This window comes from Ixodes scapularis, unplaced genomic scaffold (assembly GCF_016920785.2).
Source record: "Ixodes scapularis isolate PalLabHiFi unplaced genomic scaffold, ASM1692078v2 PGA_scaffold1__304_contigs__length_218370807, whole genome shotgun sequence".
NCBI classification, from domain to species: Eukaryota; Metazoa; Arthropoda; class Arachnida; order Ixodida; family Ixodidae; genus Ixodes; species Ixodes scapularis.
Genome location: NW_024609846.1, coordinates 27,935,665 through 27,945,754, shown reverse-complemented (window position 1 = coordinate 27,945,754; position 10,090 = coordinate 27,935,665). Strand labels below are relative to the sequence as shown.

At 49.8% G+C, this 10,090-nt stretch overlaps 1 protein-coding gene across 1 annotated transcript; it reads left to right on the top strand.

Annotated features, from left to right (window-relative positions):
* The first annotated feature begins 3,041 nt into the window (after positions 1–3,041).
* LOC121047965 lies at positions 3,042–8,966 on the top strand. The gene is made up of 6 exons (XM_040503724.2): positions 3,042–4,233; positions 4,301–4,400; positions 4,472–4,901; positions 5,098–5,319; positions 5,445–8,287; positions 8,960–8,966. The coding sequence occupies exons 1-6, from the start codon at positions 3,042–3,044 to the stop codon at positions 8,964–8,966; spliced, it is 4,794 nt and encodes a 1,597-aa protein (XP_040359658.2).
* The last annotated feature ends 1,124 nt before the right edge of the window (positions 8,967–10,090 follow it).

Genomic DNA, 10,090 nt, shown 5'->3' with positions numbered 1-10,090 from the left:
AGTCGCTCAATATCTCGCACATCAGCGCACTGCGGCTCATGGGGGAATCTTTACGGCCATATAGTCAGCGTTTTTATACACGGAAGGGGAATGCACCATATCATCGCCGTACTGGGCCAAGTTATTATATCAGCTTATCGGAAATCTCGACAATCGAAAACGGGCCTTCACAACTACATAATAAAACAGATTCCACTTGAATATAAAAGATAGTGACGGTTTCTTTTCCAACAGACCGCTTTGTAGCTTACCACGAGAACTTGGACATCTTGACAACTCTTCTCTCCTGAAGTATATGCAAACTATAATTCTCGCGGTCCGAATGTGATAACATTTCTTTCTGGTGCGAAACAGGTCAAGTTCTGTTAACATTCCCAAAGCAGAAGTAACCAAATTTATATAAAAAAGCTAGCCTTGATAGAACGAACTGTCCACTAAACTCGTCTTCATAGAGTGAACATTCACTAAATCCAACAGAGATGGCCCAGTTCTTCTCACGAACAGAAAATGAACGGCCGATCTTTATAAGACGCTCTAATTCATACTAGGGCCAGAACTTGACGTTTAAGTGCCACGCTCTTAGCACCTACTTGTCAAGTTGAAAGTCAATTGGAATTTTGAGGGCCGCATTCGCAGCAAAAATGCCAGATCGAGCGATGTTCCGTATTATATTATATTGTAGTTGTTGTTACGGGAATATTCTTCATCTTGTACCAGCGACCTTTATGTCTTCCTTATATATTTTTATTTCACACTGTAAGAGCCCTGTATGGGTTCACAGTGCTTATAAATGAATGCATGATTGAATGAATTTCGGAAATATTGTGTGTTAGTGTAATTAAGAATTCTTTGTTACAGCAATATCTGTTCATGTCCCTTCCCACCACTGGAAATGACGCTACGTGTAAAGCGGGCGCGTTACCGCAGAGCTTTGAACTTTTTTTTCTTTGTTGTTTGTTGACTGTGTAGCGTGCTTCAGAGAGATTGATAGTGCCGAGAAATGTTTGGCCTGCTCAGTATGCCTGAATGGGTATAACCTGAGCCAGTCTTGTGCGACAGTTATGGAAACCTCCTTTGCAAGCATGGTACAATCAAAGCGAGAAAAAATGGCGTTGTAAAACCTGTCGTACGAAAAATAACAGAGGCAGATTGCAAATTGGAGCGAGTTTCTCGCAGAACACGCCGCCGAATGGTCAAATTGTGGTCTCAGCTCAGCTTCAGTCTTTAAGCGAAAAACTTGATGCTCTGTTGGCAATGAAAGTCAGGCGTAGACACTTTCCTGTCATTGCCCGCTAAGGCCGTCGAACTATTAACATTCAAACCTACAGTAGAGAGACTAAAAGCTCACATGCAGAGAATGGAAAGCAAAGTAGATGCGTTGTCAGTCAAATACAACTCTGTGCTAGAGGGCACGATGAAAAATGAAAGCAAGATAAGGGTGCTGGATGGCGAACACGATTGACTCCGGGAATCCGTGAATCGCCAAGTCGAGACAATTCAGCGTATGCGAGACGAATTCCATAACGGAGAACCGTACCGTCGTCTCCCAAACTTGGAAATTCACAGGCTGCATGTTACCAGACGAAAATCCCAGGCAACGAATAAGCAATTTACGAACTAAACTAGGGCTGCCAAACGTTGATGTTAAAAATATTCTAGCGGTGCATCGGCTTCCAGCTAAACCAGGGTTGATTCCAATAGCATTGATTCAATTCAGCACCAAGGCAGTAACAGATTCCTGGCTAGGCGCGCGTGGCAAGCTGTGTAAATTTTCTCAGGCTGCTACTCCCCCAAAACTTTCTTTAACGGCAACCTTACAAAGCAAAACTGTGGATTGTTCTGGTTGGTCATGACCAGGGCAAAGTAAAAACAATACTCATTCACGTGGGTGAAGAACGGAAAGATCTTCGCAATAAAGAGCGTGGGATCATCGCTGTTGCGGATTAACCGAGTGCCATGTTTTTGAAGTTGTCGTTGGAGCCGCTGATCAGCAGGAAAGACACTAAGCGCAATGCCAAGCCGGCCTTTTAAACAGCCGAGATTGCCGGCCCAGATCGCAACATCGTCGTAAAACGAGAGCCAAGACCCTCCTTCACGTGTCTGGGGCGCGCTATCTCCAGCCGCTGCATAGGCAGTTCTTTTGAATTGCCGAAATGACCGCAAGGCTGAAGAGCGGGCAAAAACAGACGTCAGGCTCTCGAGTCCCGGTGAATCGTCAATACGCACTTACGATCTGCCGAGCGCGGCAATTATCGGATCAAGACAATCAACTGTCGCTAGTCCTCTTTCTTTTTTCTTTTTTTTTAATTTCTTGTTACGCTCAAGAAAAACGGCCTTTGCTCCTAAAAAAGGCACGGCGTTCAAGCTCCAGAAACAACGACAAAATATTCTGTGCCTCAAGCATATTAGACGCATTCTGGCTTCGTTCGTGCTTCCAACATGTCTTCGGAGACTATTTGTACTCTCAGAAAAAAGGGGTGTATTGTTACACCCTCTGTCCCATATAAGACACCCCAAAACTTCAGACGTCGATCTAACGCTGCTAACTTTTTCGACAGGCTCGATAGCCGTGTGGCTCAACTTATTAAAGTTGCTAATGTACGCGTTACTGACCACAAAAAAAAATAATAATGATCGGGGTTTTCTTGGCCCTACTGCAAAACCTCAGTGTTTGGAGGGAGATAGACGTGCTGCGCCGAGCTCCCGCCCGCCTATCATTTTATTATCAAAGTGATAGCGGCGCCTGCACTGGAAGAAGTGCCGGTTTGCAGATACCCGAAGGACCGGGCAAAAACTACTTCCACCGAAAGTCCTCACCGCTGCGGACCCCCGGAAGCAACCTTTGACTGGGTGAGCCAAATTTTCACCAGTTTTGACCAAAACCACTAGAACGCGGGGAAAAGTAGCTAGACCCAGCGAAGCCTACTTCACCGGCGCGCCGGCGGCGCTCTTCGCCGTCGAGTGGGCGTCCGGGGGTCCCTCCCCACCCCCCGGGCTACCCAAGCATGGAGCCGACTGGACAGCCGACTGATGGAAACACCATGCCCGAACTCGAGGATATGGACGAGGTGCAGGGCGAAGCCCATACCAATAATACCCCCGGTAATGACGAGCCGCAATCAGCGGAGGAGACAAACTTTCCGCCCTGGATCAAGATACTTAGCCGGAAACAACAAAGACTTCAAAACCAGGCCTACCGGAAGACTCTAGAAGAATCTAGACGGAACGACGAGCAACCACCCCCTGGCAAGATGCTAACGGGTGCGAAAACCCGCCAGACGTCGAAACCGCGGAAGCGACAGCTCCCACCGCTACCGATTGAGGATTACAAAGTGGTCGTCCGCCCCTTGGATGGTCTGAACCTCGGAGCTTGGGGCCCCGATCAAGTCTACCGAGCCATCAAGTTGGCGGCGAAGCTCACTCCTCTCGAGACTGCGGAAATCAAGACGAGGCTCCGTAAGGACCAGAACTTGGCCGTTGTGAGCACTCCAAGTGTCGACACGTTGGAGCGGCTTTGCAATATCTCCTCCATCGCACTCGGAGAAAAGCAGTTCCGAGTAAAACCTTACGCCGCCATGCCGGACGACTCCTGTAAGGGGGTCATCTCGGGTCTCACATCTCGGCCCTCGTCCGAGTGGCTCACTGAAGAACTCAATGCACGGAACACCAACTACATAGTCCTGAACGCTCGAATGATGGGTAGTACGACCTCAGCCATCATCACTTTTCACGGACTCAGGGTTCCCCGCCTAGTGTATATCGATGGCGGCGAATTTGAGTGCAGGGTCTACAGACCCAAAAAACAAGTCTGCACTAAGTGCCTAGGACTAGGACACCGAGAGGACGTGTGCCCTCAGCCTGAAAAGCAACGATGCTCAAAGTGTGGAACTGAAGGCAGTGCCATGGACTCGCACGAATGCGAAGCGAAGTGCGTGAATTGTTGCGGGGCTCACCCGGCTACGGACCCTCGATGCCCCGCAAGGCAGCGAGCACCGTACAACAAGTCACGCGTTCAGAAGTACCTGCAGCAACAACAACATGGCCGCCATCAGCAGGGAAGTCAACGGCCCCAGCACGTGGCTTCACCGCTTCAACCCGGGCAAGCGACCCAGGCTGTACCCCCCGAGGAGCAGTGGCCACGACTACCAACGAGGGGATGGGCGAACCAAAACCCGTACGCTCTGCTGGCCTCTGAAGCACTCGACAGCAGCCCAACGTCGACGGGCCCTCAAGGTTCAGACACCCGCTCCGGATTCAAGCGGGCCCGGAGCAGATCCAAGGCGAGATCTCGCTCCCGCAGCCGAGCCCGATCCCGGTCGAGACGGAGGATGCAGCAACAACGGTCGGCGCAGGAAGCTGAAACCCGAAAATCAAGGAGCCCCGGTCCAGAGGCCCCGAAGGTGAGCTGGACAGGGCAGCAGCCTCCCACTCCCTCCCAATTCCCCGCATGCCCCCCTTCTCCCGCTCCTAGATCCAGCGTTAGGACACAACACCACACACACAAACAAAACACTCAGCACACGTTCATTGAAAGCAATCCTTGTGCCACCGACACTTCCTTCTTGGACACCTTGAGGCGTGAACTCAGGGCGGAAATGCAGAGCTATCGAGATGAGCTCCGCATGATTAGGGAGGAGATGCAGAGATCTAGGGAGGAACTTAAAAAATCTAGACTTGAGCCACTCGGTCTCAGCGAAGAACTTAAACGCGAAGTAGCCAAACAGATCGCCGAGGCCAGACTTGGTATTAGCAAGGAACTGGATCACATGACCACTACACTCAAAGGGGACATGCAGACTGGCATGGACAACGCCCGTAGACAAATCCTTAAGGAAAATAGAGCCCAACTCCCTGAGCTGGTTCGAGACATTCTCTCCGCGATGCCTCGACACAGGCTCGGGGTAAAGAGCCTCAAGGCAGCGGGACACCGCTCGCCCGGAACAGGGTCTCCCCCAGTTACGCACTTGAGCTTATCCCAGAACCATCCCCAGAACTTTACTCAGGAACAACACAATGGAACGGGACAGTAACAGGGTCAGAGCGGCGGACCACCCGATCCTCCGCAAACGCCCACCCAGTAACATACGTGTTTGGCAGTGGAACTGCAGGGGCTATCGGCGCAAGCGCGGGGCGCTCACGCAGTTCCTCGCCACACTCGACGAAAAACCCGAAGTTATCGCAATGCAGGAAACCGCGTGTACACCGGCACTCTCGGGATACGTGACTTGTGCTTCAAAACCGGAACACGAGGGCGTACCTCCGAGGGTAGCCACTCTCGTAGCCAAACATCTACCGTTCATTCCACATCAGTTAGAAAGGGTCACTGGCATACCATATGTCTTTCTCGAGTTGCTCCCGCAGAAAAGCGGACAGAGCAGTCTTTTCGTCCTTAATTTGTACAGTTCACCAAGGGCGAAAAAAGACACCTTTGACGCGATCTTTAGAGACGCTATCGCCTTAACCAAACCGAGCGAGAATACGCTTCTGTAGGGGATCTGAACGCGGCCCACCCGGCATGGGGATATTATCAAGAGTCGGTGAAAGGACGAAAACTAGCCACGGCCATAGACAGAAATCAGCTTACGCTCCTCAACGAGCCGGATCAGCCCACGAGGGTAGGGAACAGCGCGAGCCGCGACACGTGCCCGGACCTCTCCCTCGCCAGAGCGAGAGGCCCGTGCACGTGGACCAACCTCCAGGAGAGTCTGGGCAGCGATCATTTTATCATTGAAATTCAAGATCCAGTGCAGGCTCATCGTAGACACAAGAAGGCCCTGCGGTTGGTCAACTGGGACTCGTTCCGCCAGCTCAGGGCTCAGACAAACGCCGAAGAGATAGATGAAAACGTACCATTGGCACAATGGATAAGAAAACTCCACGCCGACATTCAGAGAGTAACCAAGACAGTTCAGACGACGGACAAGGCGCCCGTCGTCGACCCGCATCTTCTTCATCTATGGGAAGCCCGGCGTGGCCTAACTAAAAGATGGAGAAGACAGAAATATAATCGGAAACTAAAAATTCGCATAGCCAAAATTACCCAAGAAGCCGAGCGTTATGCAGAGGAGCTCACCCAATCTAATTGGCATAAACTATGGGACAAACTACAAGGTACCCTAGGAACTAGGCAGACCTGGAGTCTGCTCAAGAGTCTGCTTGACCCCACAAAGACTAGGACCGAAACCAACAAGGCTATAATAAAACTTGTTCACCAAACGGCACACAACGGGGAGAACGCCTTGTGGGAGTTCCTAAAGGAACGTTACATCGCATCCGGCCCCAGACCAAACTACCGCCCATATCCCCACGAAGAAGCAGACCATCCGCTGGATCAGGACATATCTGAATACGAAGTTAGGGGAATACTCACTGGCCTAACCCGCAATAGCGCTCCCGGAGAGGACGGAGTCACGTACAGGATTCTCAGGAATCTGGACGATGCCTCCGTTTCGGCCCTCACATCATACTTTAACAGGGTATGGAGTACCGGTGTCCTCCCACCGGAATGGAAACACGCCGAGATCACCTTCATCCCAAAACCTGGGAAGGCTCTCACGCTAGAAAACCTTCGTCCCATTTCACTAACATCGTGTATAGGTAAGCTTCTGGAACACATAGTTCTCAGACGCCTTCAATCCCATCTCGAAGCTAACGGATTTCTTGGGGACACAATGTTCGGGTTTCGACAAAATCTGTCAGCACAGGACGTCCTCCTACAGCTCAAAGAGGACATCCTAGACTTTCCTGGAAGAACGCAGACGAGAGCGGTACTCGCGTTGGACCTTAGAGGAGCTTTTGACAACGTGTCTCACGACGCCATTCTCGAGGGCTTGACCAGAGCACACTGCGGCAAAAGAACTTACGACTATGTCCGTGCGTTTCTGACGGACAGGACCGCTACTCTAGGGCTGGGAGATCTTCGCTCCCAGCCCATCAAGCTCTCGGGGAGGGGAACGCCACAGGGTTCCGTCCTTTCGCCGACTCTTTTTAATATAGCCATTTCAAGTCTCCCGACCCTGCTGGGGGCCATCCCTAACGTCAGGCATGCTCTGTATGCAGACGACATCACCATCTGGACAAGCAAGGGTTCGGATGGTGAGATACAGGACGGACTTCAGGAGGCGGTCGAAATCACTCAAAAGGTTGCAGAAGCAGCAGGACTAACTTGCGCCGCCGACAAGTCTGAGCTTCTACTCATTAGAAGCAAACCTTGCACTAAAGCAGATGAAATTTGTTTAAATCTAAATGGAGAGAAGATACCCAAAGTCGACAGACTCAGAGTACTCGGCCTACATATTCAGTCCAACGGCAAGGCATCTTTCACCGTGCAAATGCTTCGCAGGCAATGCCAGCAGATTGCCCACCTCATACGAAGGGTGGGCAATGGACGTGGCGGGCTTAAAGAAGCCGACACCGTGAGAATTGTCCAGGCTCTTCTAGTAAGTAGAGTTGTCTACCATTGTCCTTTCCATAACTTTAAACGCAGAGAGATAGACACTCTCAATACGATCCTCCGAACTGCTATAAAAACGGCGGTTGGATTGCCTCAGCATACATCCACGCAGCGCCTTCTTCGACTTGGTATTCACAATACTATAGAAGAACTGATTGAGGCTCAGGCTGTTGGACAGCGTACAAGACTCAGCTACACACAGCCTGGAAGAAATCTCTTAGCCAGGCTCGGCTACAAACCACTTAATAAAGAACAGGGCTGCATGCGGCTAAAATCTGTCCCACCGAGCATTGCGGCTAAAATACGAGTTTTGCCCCTACCAAAGAACATGCATCCCACTCTTAATGCAGGTAGACGCCTCGCGCGTACCCGCTACCTAAGGCTCAAGTATCAAAACGACCCAGACGTCTGTTACACTGACGCTGGGGAGTACACTTCCCCACGTGAGGCAAAATGCATAGTCGTCTGCGACTCGCTTGGACGAGGTGAAGCGATAGCGTCTCTCGCCGCTCCCACATCGATCGCGGAGGCCGAAGAAGCGGCAATAGCATTAGCCGTAGCACGGATTTCGCGTAAAACTGAAAACACAGACAAGACCTGTACCATAATCACTGATTCACAGCCAGCGTGCAGGGCGTTCGCGCGATGCGTCGTCTCACAACGAAGTGGACACATTCTAAACACAGTTAATCAAAGCTCACTACCCGCAATCCAGATAGTCTGGACTCCTGGACATACCTCCCTCTCTGGCAACGAGAGTGCGGATGCACTCGCCCGAGAAATAGCCGGCCGGGCGTTGCATGGGGAAGGGGAGGCACCGGAGAATCACAACATGACCACCTCGAACTTAGGCACAGAGCCAACACCGCTACACACGTACAATCAAATCACGGTATTTTACAGATCACGACGTAGAACACTACCCCCTCCGCACAGGGACCTATCTAGGCAGGAAGGGATTGAGTGGCGACAGATACAAACACACACTTTCCCAAATTTGTACCACAAGCATCTATTTTTTCCTAACAGATACCGGAGAACCTGCCCCGGCTGCCAATCCCCCGAACCTTCCCTTTTCCACTCTACCTGGGCCTGCCCCTCTCCACCGGGGCAAGGCATCCTTCCCATCCCTGACCCATCCTTTACCTCCTGGGAGGCTGCGCTGTCTAGCGCAAAGCCCGAGGACCAGCGAATGCTGATCTCTCGGGCTAAGCGGATAGCAGAGGCCAACGGGGCCCTGGACTAGGGGCTCCCGACCAGAGAAAAAACACTCCTGCCTTTTCCCTGAATAAAGTTTTTCCTCCTCCTCCTCCTCCTCAGTGTTTTCTTTCTGTGGTTTTTGATAAGTACTTCAAGTGTTTATGAGGTATATCTCACCGTTATCAAGCCCCTCGTAAAATTTGGGGTCGTCTCTTCGCCTTTAGTGCGCTGTTCGTCGAATTGAAGTTTTGGGGCGCATGATATAAGGGACAAAAGGATGTAAGATGACACCCCTTTTTTTTTTAGCCCATGATGAAATTTGTGCCAAGAAAAAGAAACGAGTCAGACTGTGTTCGTCTTCTGTATGACGTATTAGAGCAGTTAGCGTGCCTTAAGCGTTGCTGCACACTATACGTGTGAGAAGTTCTTTAAGGATGTGCTCAGTCTCGTCGCTGAGAAAAAGCCTTCTTTTGTTGTGTTTTTAGGAATTAACTAGACAGAAGACATAAAAAAAATATTTCGCTCGGGCACTGCGGTTTCGTTGCAAAAATATGTCCAAGTCGCGAAGCATTGCGCCGTAATATAAAACCAATTAGATAAAGTAAATATTACTGTTAAAATGACGGTCGCATTTATTTGTCTGGCGTGGTTGGCACGCTCTCTAAGAACAATGACTCTTCCCGACATAAGGAGTAGGACTAGGAAGCCATACATCCAGACTTGAACACGTTACTAAAAAATAGTAAGGAATTACATTTACAATTACTCAAGGCGAAATTGTAATTTATTACAATTACGATTACCCTTCCATGAAAGTAAATGGCCATTACCTCAAAAAGTAATCCGTTACTTTCAACAGTATTGTCTTCAATTAAGAAACAAAAGGAAGAGGGTTATTCAAGTTCTTATTTTTGCCACCTGTTTCATTTAATGACCTTGAGTATTTCGAGCAACAGCTGACACTCAAAAGTCTCATTAAACATTTTGCGTTATTTCTTACTCAATATGTCGACTACACGTTGAACACCATTTAAACTGAGGCACTGGATGTTAGTGGCATATTGTGCCTCAAGAATGTTTTATGCTCTGCATTGAGCTTTCTCAGCGAAGTAATGGAAGTACTATTTACCTCGAAGATAGAGCAAAGCTTCCTCGTTGCAGCCGTCGCCTGATATTCGAGAGATTTAGTAGATCGTTCCAGTACCTTCGCTGCCCTCGATAACGATATGATGAATGCGCAAAGACGGCGGCGGAGTCATTGGACCGATCTACTAAAATTCTCTATTGTCGAAATCGCGAAGCTGTAGAAATCATCATACATCTAGCCAGACGATAGCAAAACATAGTTGTAACAGTAAGGTGATAATTAAATAATAAATAAGGTTTGGCTCGATATTCTTCTCCTTTTGGTTCTGAACAGGTCGAGCCTCGGTTGAG